This window comes from Astatotilapia calliptera, chromosome 17 (assembly GCF_964374335.1).
Source record: "Astatotilapia calliptera chromosome 17, fAstCal68.1, whole genome shotgun sequence".
Taxonomy (NCBI): domain Eukaryota; kingdom Metazoa; phylum Chordata; class Actinopteri; order Cichliformes; family Cichlidae; genus Astatotilapia; species Astatotilapia calliptera.
Window position 1 is genome coordinate 39,567,796 of NC_137438.1, and position 21,019 is coordinate 39,588,814.

Below are 21,019 nucleotides of genomic sequence, written 5' to 3' on the forward strand. Positions count from 1 at the left end.
AAGGATGGCATGTAATGATTAGTTAGTCTTTGGCTGGTACTGTTGTTTGCTGAATGCTGTGTTTGGCTGGGTATTTTGGTGGCACCTCTGTGAATCAAAGTAAAAAGGTGAATGTCAGTTTCACCCTGCTTTGCCACTTAATAGCAGAGACAGAGATTGAGTTGGTATGGTATGAAAGGCCTGTGCACTCGATCCTCTGGCAGTGGATCGAGAATTGCTTTAAACGTTGCTGCAGAGAGAAGCTGCTAAGTGCTGAAAGGTCGTCTTTGTTGGCCGGCCTTGTGGACACACAGTAGGTCAGTCTTTGGTTCAGCTGGGTGCTTTCTCACACTGGCAAGTGCCTACGTGTTGGAGGCAGGACTGTACAGACGCTGCTGTAAGTACACTGCAGGCTTCACTCCCAAGGGGAGATCCCAGAGTCTTAAAGAAACAAAACCATTAAATGTCTGCTTGCTGTTGTGGCTTACTGTACACACTAGCCACCCATCAGGCTTTACTGAGAGGGTAAAGTGACACATCATCTCCATCAGAACGTGTTCGTCTAAACCTTTCTATCCATGAGGCATTTTACAGATTTTCATTTTAATACTGCTGTCTTGATGTAGCACTCGCTCTGTCTTACCATCTGTAGTTAATTGTTTTTCGAGAGGTCTTCAACCCCCTCTCAACCACTTCCCTTAGTTTTTGCGTACATTTTTGTTAGGATGTCTACCAGTCCACTTTGAACAGACTTTTGAGTTACAATCTTTTCAGTTTGGTTTTTATTTCTAATCCCTTTTGATGTAGCTGGTTGTTTATCGACAGATAGGAATGGCCTGTGATACTTTCCGCCTTCAGAACTGGTATTGGCAGTAATGAATCAAATAAATGAAGTCTCCTCTTTGTGGTCATGACTACCTTTAGCTATGACAAATGTCTGTAATATCTCCTGAACGCAGGAGGAGAGTAATAAGTAGTGTGGTGCTGATACTTATTGTACAGCCAATGCCTCCCTATAGCTCAGTGAGAGGGGGCTGATGTTGGATGGCCATCTAGGGAGATGAACACAGTAAACACAGCATCCTACTGTGCATTGTGTGCCAGCCACGTGCATGCAGAGGAGTATTTTATGTAGACGGTGCTTGTTAAAGACAGACACATTTCAGATGTGGGGGGGAAAACAACATTTGTTTTGAGGAATAGAAAGACACCATATGAATTTATAAACTAGGGCTAGTTATAGTCAAATCTACAAGTTGGATAAAGTACAAAATGTCTGATTGGTGCATGTGCTTTGCTGATGTCTCTGCCTTTTACACTTGAACACGATGCCTATCAAGAAACACCGTAAAGCTATTGTGGCTTTAAAAGACGCTGTTTTTTGTTGTTTTTTTTTTTCACTGTGCAAAAAGACAGAGTGCATATTGTTATTTAGGGAAATGATCTAGCTGAGTGCATTATGCAAGTTTTAGACAGCCTTATTAGATAGCTTAGTCTGAGTCAAATAGCAGCAAAAAACAACCTTAATCTGTGGTAAATCTGCAGTTCCCCCATCAGCGCTAGAGTGTTTTATTATACTTTATTTATTTATTTTTGTTTATGGATGGCAAATTTGGAGTGTCACTGCTTCCTTCCTTTCCACTAAGTAACTTATACAAGGACAAACGGAGTGAGAAGCAGCATGGTTGTTGGGACTGCATTATGTTCAGGCTGCTAGACAGCCAGGTACAAACGAAAGCTCATATCTATTTGTATGTGGCTGAGGCACTGATAATACTGAGCAGATGTTCACTCTGTTAGAAACAAAAAAGTCATTTAATGTTACTTTACGTATTTCACTAAATGTTTTGCTTCCAGTGAGGACCAGTATACACTGGTAACTACAAGGGATGACCATTGTAAGCATAAATACTATCTGATACTCGCTGTGAAATATTTTAGTTATTTATTTTGTGGTTTTAACAGACTTTAATGTTGTGCATTTCTCACATTTATGGAGTAATATTTAATATCACCATACCACATATAATTCATCGGTCTGATATCTGGTTGTTGAGGTGATGTTCTGTTTTTGTTGGGTAACAAATGCGTTCTTTGTGTGTTACAGAATGTAGTAGGGGTGGTAGTTTACATACAAGTGCTGGTAAACTCCAGGATGTAGAGATTGTAGTACAACAAATAGTCTCACAAAATATTTGATCTATGAAAGAACTTGTTTGTTTGAAAATGACCATGCCTAGCATGCTCTGTGAAGGACCAACTATAGCATGGTCGATTATATACCTTACTCCTTTTTTTATTTTTTTATTTTTTTATTTTTTCAAATCCAAGTTTGAAATCATGTTTGGTGAACAGATGATTGTCTCCGGTTGACTCTTTTATGTTCTGTGGCTGAGTCACCGGTGCAGAGGCATATGAGTGAGGCAGTGTATCTGAGTGAAGCCAGTCACAGTGCTGGGTCAGTCGTGATGGAAATCTGAGGGGTTGGATCCAACTCTCTTGTCTGCCTCCCACTGAATCATGATAAGCAGCTCTCGTTGCGGTCTAGTTCAGCAGCTTACACCAGCTCGCCATGAGGCAGTTGTTGAAAAACTTTGAAGGAGCAAAAGCTCTATCAGCATGTTTGTCAGGAATTCAAGTGACATCTTGACGCTTTAGCTTTGGCTCTCTAGAGTGCATGCTGGGCAGACTGAGTTAAAAGATCCTTGGATGTCAACAGTATGTAAAAGCCTACCTTTAGTCAGCTAGCTAATCCTCTAATGCAGGGGTGGGCAATTCCAGGCCTCGCGGGTCGGTGTCCTGCAGGGTTTAGATCTCACCTTGGGTCAACACACCTGAATCACATGATTAGTTCGTTACCAGGCCTCTGGAGAACTGCAGGAGCTAATTTAGCCATTTAAATCGGCTGTGTTGGTTCAAGGACACATCTAAAACCTGCAGGGACACCGGCCCTCGAGGCCTGGAGTTGCCCACCCCTGCTCTGCTCAAATGAATCGGTAGCTGGCAGCAACACAGTGCGTTCATGCAGACTCACATTTGATGTTTGTCAAGATTTTGTCACAGGCATAAAAGCTGCACAGGAATGTCTGTGTCTTAAATGTTGGTGTTTTTTATAGAAGTACATAAAACACTGACACTGCAAAATCGTGACAGCATAAAAAATAGGTTTGAATATGGTGTATGGGCGTGTGTGCCTGTGGAGCAGTGAGTGCTGTGTAATTGTAGCTTCTAAGTCCACATCCTGGTTCAAACCAAAGCACTAGTCACATTTTCCATTCAGCTGTTTCAGGAGTTACACTCGAGAGTCCATCGCCAAATTACATGCAATGTTCAATCATCACCAGTTTCTCACATTTTGCTCCTTTTTGGTCACTGCCGTGAATGCATGCTTCACCGCTCTGCCTTGACTTTCTTTACAGGATTGTAATTGAGGTGGTACACAAGAGCCAAAATAACCAAACCAGAATCAGATGATGGTCATTTGAAAAGACCTAGAGCCAGACTGACCTCAGGTCGGTCTATTTCTGAGAGTTTGCTTTGCAAGAGAAGGGGGCAAAGCTCGAGTTCAGAGTTAAAGCTGCTCGATGCCATGTAGGAAATTCAGATATGCTGCCGTATTGCTGGGGCTTAACGGGATCTAGGGCAAATGATTAGGAAAGGGACACTGAGTCATTTTTTTTGTCATGTTGACTGTAGTTAAGCTTGTCAGCTTTGAAATGAAACTACAGGCTCTTTAAATCTATTGAAAAATTTTGTCATATCAGGGAATTAAAATATAATAAGTGTAAATAAAATACAGTAAGGACTGCTGATTGTTTTCTGTTTTGCATTGCACTGTTACACACACACATCAGCTGTGTGTGTGTGTGTGTTTTTAAGATGTTATAAACAATGATCAGCTGAAATTCTAGCTAGGCTTTATTTACACAACTTGTGGCTACAGTTTCAGAGTTAAACAAACAAGGCTATGCAATTCAGCGTATCAAACTTTGGCCATGACTCGGTCCCGTAAAAGACAAAGGAGACTTCCTATTAAGGTTCATGTCAGTGGAACAACCCATGACTGTGTAGATCACTGCGTAATATGTTTTTCCTGCTCTGTCTGTAGTGGCTGACTTTGACATGTTTTAAATGCGCACAGAATTGTCAGAAGCTATAAGCCATAACTGTAATATAAAATTAGGGAAAGCAGTTTATGGTTGCAGTAAATGGCATCTTATAACCACCTCAAAGCCTGATAATAATAGATATTGAACACTAATTCCTGCTAAGGTCATCTTGACTCTTGATAATAACATTACATGGTTGTGTTTCTCAATTCATTCAGCTGTGCCACACCTGTCACAGAGCCACTCCTTAACACAGGCAGTAATTCAGTTGGAATAATAGTGTACACGGGTCAGAGGCCACCACTCCTTTACTGTACTCGTGTGCATAAAGAAGTGTTTCTTGACCTTGTCCGTAATGTTCTTCTTCACCTCTTGCGTTTAAAAATAATCTTTCTAAGGAAGATGATTCTTTGGGATGAAATGAATGTCTAAATCTGGCTGATCCCAGCACTTCCTGATTGCCGCACTAGGTTTTGGGAAACAGCTGATGATTCCATCTGGACATGTTAAATTTGAGCTGAAACAGGAGAAGAGCTGGCCACTGGCCAGCTGTTGCCCTCGAACACCGCTGACTTCTTAAAACCACCTTCTAACCTCTAGCTTGAATTGAGAGAATCTAAGCACACCTCAGCCATTTGTCTGAGGCCTACGGTGATCCATTAGCACAACTAAAGTGAGTGTGATGGCTTGGAAGTAAAGATGCACTCTGTTGACATTTGTGTTGCTCTGTCTAAGATGAGATGAGTCACATTGTCAGTTTCATATTTTGAAATGGTTTACTGGGAGCCAAGCAAAGGTCAGCATCTATTCTGAGCCTTATGCATAATGCTGGGTCTGATCCCTGGACATAGGCATACATATGCAATGTCATCGTGGCTGAACAACAGATATTTATTTATGAATTGCATTACATCCGTGCAGCTGTTGCTTCATCAGTCAATTTTAAGTGTATGATATTGTTCACGGGGGTCAAGGCGCAATCTCTTTTATTTAATGAATATGACATGATACGTCTTTGCAGCTGAATATGTCAGCTGTAAAAATAATTGTTTAACACCATATAACTGGTGTTCAAAATGAATACAAAATAATTATTTTAAATCTAAATTTATTGTAAGTTGATGCTACATGTGCAACCAAAACAACTTACTGTCTTTTTTGGTGATTTCAGCTATAATTTTATTTTATTCTGCTGTAATCTGGTGGTTGTTACTTTACCCAGTCCCTGAGGCCAGAGCTGATGTTTCTCGGCTGTGTGGAAATGGAGATCAGATTTAGCCCAGATGACATCATATGCAGATGGTTAATCCCAGGAAAAGGACTTTGTGTGGTGCTGACGGTCTGCTCTGTCTACAAGTCTTTGGAGTCCATGAAAAGTTATAATGCAGAAACCAGCAACTGATCGCTGATAACATAATTGTATATTTGTACAAGCTTCAAGTGTTTTGCTCTTAAGGGTCATCCTTCAAATGGCATGTAACATTTAAACTCTGTGCCATTCGCAGGCTGTTGTAGCTGCAGGATTTGAGGCTCTAAGGGATGTTTTTGTGTTGATATCAACAAGTCTGTAACCTTTTTAGTGTTGAGGTGCAGCTAGTAGTCATTTATAGCTGTTTCAGTTCCCATCTTGCCCATTATAGGGTGTCTTCAGTAGTTAGACTGAAGACACCCTATAATGAAGCTGCTTCAGTGTTGTGTCTGAATGGCTGTCATGCTTTTGGAAAATCTACTCCTACTTTCTTGCTTGTGAAGTTGTTTATAAGGATTTGGTTTGTCAGTAAGAGATAAAGCTGTCACAATCTACAGCTCTGGGTTAGTTTCCTTTCTTTATTTAGGGTTTGGTATCATAAATTTAACAGCTTAGATGTAATGTCAGCAGCAAACTATTGTGTTGCCTTTTTAACACACAGAGTACACCAGTCAGCCAGGAGAACTACAATCAGGGAAAGATAAATGAAACAACACTGCTAACACCAGTATGCTGTGATTATTAATTTAACGTGGTCCACTGATGAACAGTTGTTGAGTTGGCAGCTGGGTCAATGGTGCCAAGGCTCCCTGATGTGTGTGGGGAGGAAAGGCCTGGCCTATGTGTTCTGATCCCACAGAGCTGGCCATTGATTAATCAGAAGCTCAGGGTTCAGTTTCCTGGGGTTCAACTAGGCCAAGGTCCTGAAGCACTTTGAGTGGCCAGTAAGAGTAAGACACTAAAACTGACTGTTTTCTGTATATTAAGTCTTTCTTTTTTTCTAACTTTAGGAATGTGCCTAATAGAGCCCTGTATTTTGTTACTCCACTAAAGATAGCATAGCACCTCTGTGCCCTTTTAAACACACAAAATGTCCCCATCACCTGACCATTAACCCATCAGAAAGAATCTAGAGCAGAAAACTGCTGCTGGTCTGACAGGCATATATTGATGTGAACTTCTGTTATTTTGCTAGACTTGGAATATGAATTGTGGTCCGAGCTGTCGCAGAGTCTGTACGCCACGTGAGTCCAGTAAACCTGAAGGGCTGTTTGGGGGCTCTGTCTTTAAATGCTGGTGTCACTTCTAATGTGGGTTCCTCACTCCTCATATACAATATAGATAGAGTGTGTACAGGGGTGTTGGTGTGTGGGTGGGTGGGGTGAAGGACCCTTTTCAATCTGTGGATCAGCTGAGTATACATTTAAGACAATGAAAACCTACTATTGTATTCCTTCCGCCATAGTGCCTTTGCCCTGCCCAGTCATGCTACAGGATAGCTCCCATTCTGAGCATGCATAGTAAGCCCAGGAAGCAGATTTGAAAAGAAAAAATCTTGATTTGTGCAGGAAGCTGAGAAGAATCCTTATCATATACAGAGATGTTACATCAGACATTTGTAGCTCGGCCCTGGTCATTCACACAGCCATAGCTTAGCCCATCTGCTGGGAATAGAGATGACTCTTAAGTACGTAAAGCTGCCATAAGCCTCTGTTTCCTATTGTAAGCTGTTTTAAAGGGTCCTGCGATCTGCCATCTGTTTTTGCCCCTTATTTATATATTGAATATATTCTCTCCCTCTCCTCCCTGGCATGGCCTGACATGTGTGAGAGACCTGCTCCACTTCCCAGAGCAGTCACACGTCTTCTCCCTCAGGCTTCCACTCCTTTTTATTGCCTCCTCAGTTTCTACTCACTAGCTCTGTGCTTTTCTGTACTTTTTTTTTTCTGAAGAATTGCAGAAAAATATGTATGTGATGACTCTGAGATCAGCCAAAGGCTTATCCCATCATCATATGTTCTAGAAAACTATGCGTATAGTTCTTTTTCAAAGAAGGGTTTTCCATGTGCTTATTAATATAATATGTTTACATTTGTACACTGTGCAAAAGTCTTGAGCCACCCCTCATTTCTTTATATTTTGCTTCTAAGGAGCCAGGCTTGCTTAAAAGTGCTCTTCAGTCTTTCTGGAGGCCTTTCAAAGTTTTTTCTAAGGACACTGAATAATTGTTTGTATCTGAGAAATATTTCTTTTTGTTAAATTACTTAACACTGATCTATGAATCACTGGACATTTTGTTACTACAAGCCTGTCACAACAACACATAATTGTTCCTATTTATTTAGTTGAATCTACAAAAATGCCAAAGATGGTGCAGTTTGACCGGCACAATCCAGCGGTTTTCCACCAGCAAGGTGATACCCAAAGACCTGTTAGCCGTAAACTTGGCATATCATATCATATCATATCATATCATATCATATCACAGCATCATGTGTAATGGGTTCTAAATCATTTTCATGAAACTCGACAAATGGAGGACAAAAGAACTGCCAGGCTTAAAAGAACTACCGTAGATGTGCAGTCATGTCTCTAAGAAAGACTGACACAGGATCTGCCCCCATTGTTCCATTTACTGAAACCTCATCAGAAATGAGTGAATAAAATCAGAGGACACAGATTTATGGAGTGATGAATCCAGATCTGAAATATTTTTAATAAAATCACCATCATTATGTGCAGAGTAGTGTTGGATAGAGCAGGGCGACCAAAAATATTTATCACGATATACATTTGAAAATTTGCGATAAGATATAACTGACGATATAATTGACACTAGACAAAATACTTTACAACTCCTCAACTTTATTAGTGCAAAAAAAAAAAACAACATCAATGTATTTTCACTTACACAAGCAGCTGTTTTTTATGTGCATTAAAATAAATATAAAAATTTAACAGTGCAAATGCAAATTCCTCGCTGACAGTTTAACCAAAAGGCATTTCCAGTGGAAACTGGCCGACATATCCTCAGCATAACCATGTATAATATCCACGAAACTTAAAAAGAGGTTATACACACACAATACAGTAATATTATGTTGAAGCACAGTACGTATCACTCCGCGAGGCTCCGCCTACGATAGCCGTAATGCTCCGACAATCCATCAAGCGGTGCGGCTTCGAAGCTTAGCAAAGTCGTACTGAAACATTTAACAGATTTTTGAGCGCCGTGCACATAAAATCATTTCCAGGTCAGTAAACACAACCAGAGTTCATACATAAGGCACACGGGATTATAAGGAGCTCTGTCGACTTTCAGAAAAATCAAAGGATTAATTTTAAGTGCGCCGTATTTTCCAAACAACACGGTAATAACGACGGCCCGCTAGCATGCGCTACCAAAAATAGTGCTTTGTTGTGTATCTGACGGACGAAAGCTAAACCAGTTCCACACCACTGAAGCTGCAGCATTTTTACAAACCAGTTCAGGTTCATCTGTTTCATTCAACGATCCGCTTTCGCTCTTCTCATTCTCCGCCGCCGCCATGTGCGTATGTAAACAAAGGCGCACTGCGCATGCGCGTTTTACCCATATTCTATCGCGATATTTCATTTTCTTATCGTTGCCCAACATTACACCGGTATTACCGTGAACGGGATGATATGGCCCAGCCCTAGTGTTGGATCATGTTGACAAAGAGCAAAAGGCAGACAATTGAATGTCCTTCAAGAAGCCTGCATATGTATTCCTAAAGACTGCTTAAATGCTAGCTTTCTCAGCTGTTTGCAGAAGTTGCACACTGCAAAACACATAACATAACATTACCAAATAAATCCAGTGTATTAGAGAGGGAAAAAGCCAACTAGCTGTATAACACTGATCACAGCTGTTTTTGTTTTCCCCACAATTAGGCACCTTGATTAAACCAGGGCCTATGTGGGTGGCATTTTAGCACACAGGCAACACTATAGCAAGGTTGGTCAATGCTCTTATGTTTTGTTTTGTTTTTTTAAAACCACCTCCGCTAAACCGTCTTCTGAAAGCACCTTAAACAAAAGCCACAGGATGTATTTATAGCCCTGACAGCCATTTATCATAAAAGGATGTAAAGTCCCTCACCGTGTTCAACATGGCTCATACTTTGTGTTCACACTCCTACGTCCTTGCAGGGCACCAGAAGTAGACGATGCTCCTGATTTGATAAAGGCCTAATGGAGTGAATGTGGGAGCTTGACAGCCTTTCAGCTTTCAGTTTATATAATTTAAAATAGGAGTGCTTTGGAATTAGATGCCCATGGGAAACAAGTTGATCAAAGTGAAGTTGCTGGGCTCAATAAAGTTTAGGGAATTTTCATATTTTTGTATGTAGAGTAGCTGACTTAACACACAGAAAGCTACAAAACTTTAGGCATGTAAAGCCAGTACACCAAGCACTAAAACTTGGGTTTTAACAAAGGCTGTGGCACAGCTATTGAAGATTAAGGAGAGGAATTAAGTTGGGTGTGTTTGTTCTATCCCCTTCACGTTTGTCTATAATGCCCTTGTCATCATGAGAGTGGGGTTAATCAGATTACATTTTAGGTTGCAAAGCTGGAGCTTGCGATATAATGAACATTATGTCCTGGCGTGTTGATTATCAGCCATGCCATCACAAAAGCCTGTTGTACACCAGCTGGAACTGCTCTTTATCCTCTCACGTCCCTCAAGTGTGACCTGAAACTTAATTAAAGTTCTGTTTGGCATTAAAATAAGTAAAACGTGGTACGATAGGTATTTAAGTTAATTGCAAGGCAGTGCAATAGAGCTGGGCGATATGAGATTTGTTCATATCACGATATTTTTTTTTTTCATTTCAGGCGATAACGATATCTATCACGATATCAGCCAAATAACTATATTTGTAAGATTTAAATGTGCCGTGGCTCACAAGTAAAATGTGAAATAATCAGCAGCTTGTTTTTATTTAAATATTTATTTCCCATAATAAGTTCAACAGGGTAGATGTACTTAAGGAACATGAGACTTTTTCAGATAAATAAAGACAAATATTGCAAACTACACAAAAGGCAGCCGCTAAAGCGTTTAAGTTTCAAAATAGAACAAACGAAACAGACTAAACTGTCAATTCCACTTAGAAACAAAATATTAATTCTAAAAATAAATCTTAGTTTGTTTTACAGAAGAACAGACAAAACTGACTAACTTTTGTCAATATCAAATAAACTGAGAACTAAAAGGAAATTCTCAATCTCTCCTTGTTGTATAGCTGAGCTTTTCAAACAGTTTTAACAGTTACTTTAGTCTGACAAAAGCCGAATGACGAATTAGCGCTTCCAGTCAGAGACTGAGGCTACGTCCACACGTACACGGGTATTTTTGAAAACGGAGATTTTCCGTTTTTGTTTTAAAAATAATCCCGTCCACACATAAAGGCAGAAATGAAGGAAAACGCTGCTATGAACATGCCAAAGCAGCAGGTGGCGCTAGATTCCTAACCGTGCAGAAATGTTGGCCAATCAGAAGTCTAGAAGCCTCGGTGGGAAAAAGTAAACAAAGCTGGGGCATAGAAGCAGAACCGAGTCGTATGTGTGGAGGGACAGTAACTGTGTGTATATGTAAGCATTTAAACACTGCAGAGAGTAGAATTAACAGTATTGTAGAAATTCATTTCACCGAAACAATAACGTGGCGCACAGTGTGACGCATGCACCAGTTTATTGTATTTCCAGAGTTGCTTTCGGCACAATTTACAGTGCACGCTACTCTGTTTTTTGTCAGACTTGAAATAGCCGAAATACCTTCACACTACGGAACTTCTATGGCTCTTCCGTTCGACAATCTCTCCGGCGTTGGAACCGTCATCTGTTTTCTCTTCGGTCACGCTCGGTTGATTTTTCTTGTCGGCACACTCATTTCCTCCATTACCCGCTGGCTGCTTCCCAAACAAACACACGTGCGGCTTGGCACTTGTGCTGTACGTAACAAGTCACGCAACGTGACGCTGCGGCTGTGATTGGTTCGGCTCTGCGCTACTTAATTTGGATTGGCTGACCTTTATTTTTTTTATTTATTTATTTTTTTTAGAGGACAAGAGCGGCGAGGTCTATCGCGATAGCTTAATTTCTCTATCGAGTAAAAGTTATATCGCGATACATATCGTTATCGTTCTATCGCCCAGCTCTACAGTGCAATCATAAAAATGCACGCGAGGTTGTTCCTCACAAACATTGCTCCCTTGGGGTAAAATTCACACTTTTATGGTGTAGGGAGTTTAAAACGTCCTTTCACGTGCGATATGACCAAAATCTCATATCCCGATATAAGACCTCTATCGTCTCAATAATGTAATAATATAAATCACAAAAATTTAACATTTTCTGTAAATTCTGTGAATCTCGGGCATCTCGACTTGTGTGAAGTGTTTCCAGCTGGGCTTCGTGTACCTGGAATTTTTAACCGATGCATGAAACAATATTTATTTTGGTTATAAGTTGTAACGGCCGCCGTTTTCGTTGTGAGTATTTATTACACAGCGTGCTGCGGGGAAAAGTCTGTTCTAACGTTTGAGTCTAATGTTTATTTTTTAGCACCTGACTAGGGCTCTGGGTATCGTCAATGATTTCTAGAATCGATTCCGATTGACAAGGTCCTGAATCAATTCGATCCACGATTCGATTTCATTTGAATCTGGGAAATTTTGCCTCAGACAGTCAGAAATATTATAATTCAGATCAGTATATTTACATATTTTTGTATCTATAAAAAGGAAGCTGACACTTTTGAGACTTTATCAAAGGTGTGAGCATCACAGCAGAGGCCTTTGTGTCAAAGTAGCTGAAGATAAAACACAGAAAAACATGAAGGCGATTTTCCTGGCCTGGGATTTTATAAAAATGTTCTGTAGTAGATCAAAAACAAAAGAAAACCATTAATCAACTTATGAACATTAGCTCTGAAGTAGGGCTGAACGATTATGGAAAATAATCTAATTGCGATTTTTTTGCCCCAATATTGCGATTGCGATGCGATATGCGATTATTTTTTAAGGTCTTTGTCTTCTGTATTATTAAACAAAGACAAGCAATACATCATATAGTATGGCCAATACTATATTACATTAATTTTAAACTGTTCTTTCCTGGAAGACAGACCTCTGTTATGATGACATGAGGTGATGCATGAATTGATGACTGACATTTTTATTTAACTTCTTCAATCACAACAGTATATTTGAACATACACAATAGTTTATTTTTAGCTTACAAACATCTGAGCATAAAGTGCTGACAAGGAACCCTGGTGTAAACATTAAAATGAAAGTCAGTACAATGTGCAGATTGCAGAAATATACATAAACAAAATCAGTGGCTTTACCACACTCAGTTTTTCAACATCTGTGAACTACTAGACAGTCATTCAATTAAAAAATAATACTAAATAAATAAAACTAATAAATAAAAAATACACACATCTTACTGATCTCTGCAGTCAGTAACATTACACATAAAGTGCAAACATAATAGCAATTGTATAAACACACACACAAACACGCCTTTAAAATTTAAAGGCGTGAAATTGGACGGTCTAGTTCTGATTAGCGTCACCGCTGTCTCGGTGGAGTTTAATAAACTCGGCCGTCTGCTTCTTGCTATCTAAAATATAACCAGACACTGGTGTAAATTCTCGACTGTCTCACACTTCTGTTTAATAAGTTTTCTGTTTGACGTTTAGTCAGCTGTGTGAAAACCAAGGAGGAACCCACCCGGGGGATTAATAAAGTTTTATTTTATCTAATCTAATAACTTTAATCTCAGCCAAACCGATTTACTCACGAACAAACAAAACACTGAAAAAAGCCCAACAATAACATTTTTAGGTTGTCTAAGTGACTTATATATTACGTTTAATCCGAGCAGCGAAACTCCGCGGTGATCTGAAAATGATGTGCCGGGAGTTGTGCCGTTCTCGGCCGCATCAGTAACCCTCGAGCTCCCGGCTAGCTGTCGAGCTGGTGGGTAGCAGACGCCTCTGAAAACGTCGAAGCACTTTTGCAAATATGGGATATCTTGATAAATCGAGCAGATATTTGATGTTTACACAACTACATTCTCGCCTGAAAATATGTTAAAAGTTTATTTTGTGACCCAGAAAGATTAGTATGAGTAATTTTAAAATTTAGTAGCGGCCGCCATTGCTGGAAACTGGAGTTTGGCTGGGCCGCGCTATGAATTCTGGGATATGGTAGTAATTTGGACAGCCTTCGGCACGTCGCTGTGACGTAATCGGTCTACAAATGCGGCCTCAGGAGGATGCAGCCCATGAATTTGGACATGTCAAGAGTATAATCGCAGCCTTTGCGGTTAGAAAATTGCACTTGATCATGTTGCGATATTATCGCAAATGTGATATATCGTTCAGCCCTACTCTGAAGTTACAGCGGTTTTATTAGAGACAAATTTAAATTTGTTTAGAAGCCTATTGAACGGCAGAAATTAGGTTTTCTTTTCGGAAGTAAGTAAAAGGAAAAAAAAAAACAGCGGCCAACAGCCTGTAAACAATGGTAGACTTGTGCGTAACAAGCAAACGAATAATGCAGAAAACAGATTTCAGGGATAGACGGGAAACTGTTCTTGAAGTATACTGAGAGAGAGAGAGCTGTGCATGAAGTGTGATTTTATTGTGGTGGAAGCAAAACAGCAAAAGTCAGAGTGAGTCCATGACGATGTTTATGTGAAGCTTAGTTTGGATCTTCTTTTGCTGCTGGTTTGGTCAATATTGTTTGGAGAGAGATAAAAACTAACAGCTTTAGGCAAAAAGGGCGTAAACACAAAGCGCGGACCCGCCGAAACATCAGAATCAGCGAGCTGTCGGCTTTCAGCCCCGACCGTGTCCGTGCCGTCGGGGGAGAAAGGCGACGTCTCACTGATTGTGATCCGCGGGCCCGCGCTTTGTGTTTACGTCTTTGTGCAGAAGCCGTGTACCTGCTCACAGTTACTGTTTTAAATGTTTGGTGGTTGTCAAAATTTTGTGACGTTTCACCTGAGATTCTGGAATCTCCGCAAAATACATTTATATAAAAATATCGATTCAGGATTGTAATAAATCGATATCACGTTATCCAAGCCAGAATCGATGAATCGATTATTAAAACCCACCCCTACACCTGACGTCTCTTTTTTGCTTCTCATCCGTAAACACTCTGCATACTCTTTCATGTTTCAGTTTATTTTGAAAAGTCTCAACAGGATCTTGAGCTTTATTGTGAAAGGTTTATGTTCGAACAGCCCTAGTTTTACATTTATCTCATTTACAGGAAAACTTTTTCTGTGCCAAAAAAAGCAACTTTTGATGCAGTCACCTGTACGCACGCATACCTACACAAACCGATGTGTGAACACTCTTCCTTTCTTCTCTTTTAGGAACCTATAAAATCCAGGGCGCCGCAGCTCCATTTGGAGTATAGATTTTACAAACAGTTGGGGAATTCAGGTAAGAGACTTCACTTTGTATTTTCTTTTTCTGTATTTATTTTTTCCCTCTAATAGGCGGGAGTTGAATATGAATGGACATTTTCACACTAGATTTACCTGTGCTGCAAGTGAAACCTTACGCAGAAAGACAATCATGAGCACCTGTGAAGATGGGTGATTAATTGAGTTTAATTGTTAGTTAGGATTTTGGTCACTGCAGGTTATGAAACAATGCTCTTGTTTTGTCTTGTTTTATAAGTCCAGTGCACCAATTTTTCTTTAGTGATTTACTTTCACCACCTGCTACTAAGGACACTCACTGCAAGTCGAGATATTGGAAGTGTAAACAATATATAGCTTCTACCTTTGCTCGCTTCTTCCTTAGGAAATAGAAATCATGTCATGGTGTCATAACTATGAACCTGCAGCGGCTCTTCCAAGGCTTGTGAGGTCTGGGCCTCTTCTTGCTCTAGTTTGCAGCTGCAGGCTTCGTGGTGGTGACTGGTGGTTGCACCTGCATGATAGGCTTCACCATCAGCTCTCACCCTCCAACCCCACCTGGTTAAAGTTCTCTTCTCCTCTGTCTTTGTCATCCTACATATGTGGCTGGTCTCTAGCTACACTCATAAATGTGTAATGTGTCTGTCTCAGACACTGTATTCAGGATGTTGGGCAACACGGTGGCTTCTGCAATCCAGCGCTCGCTCCTATGTATTTTGAGTGGACTAGTTCTAAGTTTATGAGAATGCATCAATTTGTTGGAAGACCTAATTACACACCAATCAATGTATATTTATAAGTACAACATTTTTTCAGTTAAACTGAAAAAGACCGACTGTACCTATTTAAATGAAGCTTACTTGGTCGTTTGTGTGTGCTATTCTAAATCTACTCCAAGTGCTCCTGTTGTTGCAGTGATTCTCGTCTGTTTGTCAAGTAAAGTGCATGTGTCCTGGTCTAATTTAGTGACACGTGCCTGCTTCTTGGCTCCTTGTGCCAGAGCAAAAACCCTCCACTGTTGATACGGAGGTGGGGCATTAGGGCAGTCCTTGGCTATTTATAGCTGGCCCTCTACAAGCATTTGGGCCATTATGGTGTCTGCTTGGATAGCTTCCCTAGTCTCCTTAGTCACGATATCCTCTGCCTCTCTGTGCGCTGCCTGTACACTGTAGGGAAACGCTCCAAGGTGTGTTGACAGGGTGTGGCTTGTTTGTCTGGATGGCACTCTTTGGTGTAATCTCTTCATTTGACATTCACATTTAGTCAATCATAACTGTACCTGTCACCTCCAGTGCCACTTTCCTTTTTTATAGCAGAGGATTCCTGCAGTACAAGCCTGTTTCCCTTGCATTCTTCCTTTCAGTGAGACCACTATTGGTCTTTAGCTTTATTTATGTGTGTGTGTGTGTGTGTGTGTGTGTGTGTGTGTGTGTGTGTGTGTGTGTGTGTGTGTGTGAACGCACCTGCTTAGCTCTGATATTGTCTTTACTCGAAAACACACAATTGTCCCTATCCACTTGAATTCAGCACCGATACTAAGTGTGGAGTTAAGCGATGCAAAAACATATCCTCTCCATTCCTCTGTTTGTTGTTCAGTAGCCATCCCTCAGGGGTGCTAAAAACCAACAAGTGATCATTGGCCTTTTTAAAGTATCCCTGATGTGGCTCACAGCCATTAATCCCACACATGGCACTGTTGGGCTGTTTTAGTCCTCCCCTGTCACTCACCGGGACAACAAGCCAAAGAAGCCCAGAGTATCACACCGCTTTGGCTTGCCTTCTTCCCAAACTGCTGGAACCACGAGCAACCACACACGCACCTGGGTGTGCACAATAATGGTATGCGTCATGAGACCAGGCAATCTTCCTTCCACTTCCTGTCCAGTTTTGATTCACACATGCCCATTGTGAGCATGGGGCGTTGGACAGGGTCAGCATGGACACTGAGTGACTGCAGACTTCCATACGCAGCAAACTGTGATGTACTTTGTGTTCGGATAGCTTTCACTGAGTAAAATTAGGATTCTCAGCAGTTTGTACTGCAGTAGCACTGCTGTAACAAGCACAAGCCAGCTTTCCCTGAACTCCTGCACTTTCTGTTTTTTCTTCCACCACATTATCCTTTGAACACTGACTGCCTAATAGTCAGGTGCCAGTGTAATTGGATAATCAAGGTTGTTCACTTGAACTGTCAGTGGTTTAATTTGTTTTAGGTTGAAGTATATTATGTTCCTGTTCTAAACAGGTTCAGTAATAGTGATTTGCTCCGACCTGTGCCAGATGTCTTTTGTGTTAATCTTTTGCAAGCGGAAGCATACACACATGAGTAATTTCTGTGGCAAGGCTCATTTATTTTAAATAAATGAAGCGATCTGGCTGCTTTCTGACATTAAGAGATGTTCACATTCAACAGGTGGCTACATAATATTGTCAAGTTTTGCAAACTGTGTGTGTAAATCAAGGAAAATAATGGGGAATATCTGACTCTATCAAAATTTGATTCATTCTTTTGCTACTTGCACAACACTTTAGAGCTGCAGTATTAGAGCTGAGCAGAGAGGCCTCATCTCCAGCTGGTGACTGACCACTACATGGTGATATGTCAGGAAGGCTCACTTGACCGTCTAGCATGGGAGGAATCAAGGCGATAGATTAAATCTACTTATGTTGTCAACTTGGCTTAATGGGGACATGTGACCCTGTTAGTCCTGCCCAACCGGAGAACCTCAAATATGTCACAGCACGGACTACTCAGCGCTTAACGCCCAGGAGGAGCTTATCTGCACACTATTAATTCTCTCTTGTCCTGAACAGATCCCCGCTGTTGGGAATCCTGTCTCCCACTTTGCAGATTTTTGTGAACATTTAGAATGGATCTGTTATTGCAGTTGCTGCTGCTGCCAGTAGCAAAACAAGTCATTGACATATCCTTTTAGAAGAAGTCTAATGCTACCAATCGTTCACTTTACCACTGTCAGGGGACTGGCTTCAGTTTATAGAGAGTAGGTATCATTTAATGGCATTTTATAGCCATGTAGCTCTTCGAGTCATCTCATCACGCCTGCATGGATGTTATGTAATTAGGGTCATTTGTATGGAGGTCTCCTCTCGAATATTGTGGCTGTTAATATTCAGAATCATGAAGTCTTTCAGTGGCATGACGCGGCACGTTGATAATGTTTTCTGCAAATCATTGAGGCTCATCCACCCACCTGCTGTGACCCTGGAAAATCATGTGCTTTTATATATTTACTGCTGCTGGTATTATTCAAAGTTGGACTGATAAGATTATTTTAACAACTGTGTCCTTAAGCTGTGGTGTCATCGGGCCACACATGCTTCTGCGGAGGTTAAAATCTAAAGTTATCAGATATAATTAATAATTAACTTACGCCCAAACTCAACAAAAGTATTGCTGCTTGATCCTCAAGCTGCTGGTTTTTAACCTGACTACATCTTCGGAGATTGTTGTGCTTTTAAGCTGTGTTGCATTTTTAGCTTCCGGCTCAGTCTTTGAAAGCTCGAATGCTGATCATATTTCAACTTTGTGAGAACCTCTTCAGAGCAGTGAACCTAATGGAAGTCTCTACTTCTCCTGCTCTCTCCTCAATATACTCGACTCTCTAATCTAAATCTTTAATATGGATTCCTTCTCCTCTACCCTCCTCTTTGACGCTGCCCCCTCTCCCCCAGACTTCTCCTCTTTGGCCCTTAAGGCTGACATTTCATTGTAGGCCAACATTGTGTTCGACTAGCATGATGCCGCCTTCCCTCTTGCTGTGTCGCCTGAGAAGGACTGCCTGCACATACAATTGGGTGAATTGTCTGAAATTGTCAAGACAGCAAGGGTCAGAGCGCCACTGACGCAGGCTTGCAGTGAAAGCCAGAGCTTTTCCCACAATGCTGAACACACAGTTTATATTTTTGTACGACTTTATGTTACGGTTAGAATTACAGCCATTTATCCTGGTCGGGGCGTTTCAGTTTGCTTTGTGTGTTGTTGAAGGATCCTTGTTTTGTCGTTATGCTTGAGACAATATCCTCTTTTGCACAGCTATTGTTGTGTCATGGTCTATATTACATTTTTGACAAAAATCACCTCATTTACTCCCAGCTGGTCCCATCAGTCATTTTTAGACTAGTTCTCGCAGCTGCTCTGTGTACAAGCTTTGCTCACCCGCAGAAGATTACGATACACACTGCACTCTCCTCTCGTGATGAGTTGAATGCCCTCTAGATTTGGGCCAAGCTTTGACGAGCAGGCCTCCGAGTGATCTCTCATCACTGCCTCATCTGTGGTATTAGACCACAGACATGCGTTTAATTGGTGATTCCAAACTGGCTGTTGGTTTGGATGCATGTTGGATAAAACACTAACATGCAAAGAATAGTCTTTGGTGTTTATGTTTCACGTTTAAATATTTTTTTTTTAAAAGTCAATGTGGCTTTTAGTATAAAATGTTTTTAGTGGTCAGCAAGAGTATAATGGTGCTCTATAAATGTCAATACAGTCCATTCCATCATCACCAGTGAAATCCTAGAGGCTAAAGTGCAGACGGACGTGCTTGTTTGTGTGTATGCGTGTGCATGGATGCACTGGGGTCCTGTTGCAATGTTAAACTACCATTAAGGCAATTAGGGCTGCCACAAACGATTATTTTGATAGTCGACTAGTCACCGATTAATTTTGGGATTAGTCGACTAATCAGATCATCATCCATTGGACGTAAAACTACAGCTTATTGCACCAGCAGCATCTGGTCTTACATAACTATCATTAGCTTACAGCTTGAAGTGTTTGTGCTAACTAAAAATAAAGACAAGATGGTAGTTTATTAATTTTTAATGAAATTTGCAGATTGTTTCGGTGAAGTTTAATAAACTCCTTGCTTTCTAAAATATAACAGGACACCGGAGTATATTCTCCAGCGTCTCACACTTCTGATAATCAGCTGTCTGCTTGACAGTTTTAGCTGTGCAAAAACTATACCTTTAATCTCAGCCAAACCGATTTACTCAGGAACAAATAAAATACTGAAAAAAGCCAAACAATAACATTTAAGTTATCTAAGTGACTTATATATATGTTTAACCTGAGTAGCGAAAGACGGCGGTGGGTTTGAAAACGATTTGCCGGGAGTCCGGTGTTCTCACGGCTCTAGTTAGCCTTGCCCCCGGCTAGCTATCGAGCTAGTGGGTAACAGACGTCTCCGAAAACGTCGGCGCGCTTTTGAAAATATGTGGTGTCCTGATAAACTGAGCAGATATTTGAGGTTTACACAGCTACATTCTCGCCTGAAAATATGTTAAACGTTTATTTTGTGACCCAGAAAGAATAATAAGAGTAAAGTTAAAACTAACTAGCTGCCGCCATTGTTGACAACTGAGCTGGGCTGCGCTATGAATTCTGGGACACAGCTTCTTCTTCTTCGGGGTTTAACGGCAGCTGGCATCCTTGGACATGCAGTGCTGCCATCTTCTGTTTCAGTCCGTTATTACACTCTTAAATCCTGCTACTCATTCCTGCGTCCTTTGTGATCTTACAAAGCTTCAAACGATGCGTCGACTATTAAATTAGTCGTCGACGATTTTAATAGTCGACATAATCGTGACTAGTCGACTAATCGTGGCAGCCCTAAAGGCAATGCAGAGTTGTGCCCACTCTAAGCATGTTCCTGGCAACTGATTTACTAGCTGTTATTTAAATGGGAGAGAAATACGTGACTAGTCCTAATGTCAGATCCTTAGCTCTTTAAACAACTCTGTCATCTCTGTCTCACTGTAGTTCCTTCTTAGATTTGTATGTTAGAGCTTGATCATTCTTTTAGTATTTTACTCTTTATTTTTATGCAAATCTGGTGGGAAGATCACTGTTGTGGTTTAAAGGCATATTTTAATGGATGGATCCTCAGCTCTGTTCAGCAACGTTCACCAAATTCAAAGTGAAGGAGAAACAACAGCATTAAATCCTGAAACACACGTGTGCGAATCTGTACGTCAGTCCTGTGCACAGCTTTGCAGACCATCGCCTACATTTTGTAGCTGTTTACCGCCCCGTCAGACATGTGTCAAACAATCATTCTGTGGGTGGCTCTTCCACACTGCAGAGTACTGTAGTTATAACCTATAAGAGAACTGATATCTATGTTTATTTTCCATTTGGTCATCTCTGCTGTCACTCCCTTTCCTTTTCAGCAAATCAGCATTT

General features: G+C 40.8%; 1 protein-coding gene across 5 annotated transcripts in view; it reads left to right on the forward strand.

The window, feature by feature from the left end:
* Positions 1–21,019, forward strand: part of csnk1g2b (casein kinase 1, gamma 2b) — a 39,826-nt gene that overhangs the window by 7,937 nt on the left and 10,870 nt on the right. For all 5 annotated transcript variants that reach the window (XM_026148115.2, XM_026148120.2, XM_026148119.2 and 2 more), the window contains exon 3: positions 14,761–14,830. In XM_026148115.2, coding sequence (XP_026003900.1) covers positions 14,761–14,830 — 70 coding nt within the window. The remainder of the gene's footprint in view (positions 1–14,760; positions 14,831–21,019) is intronic.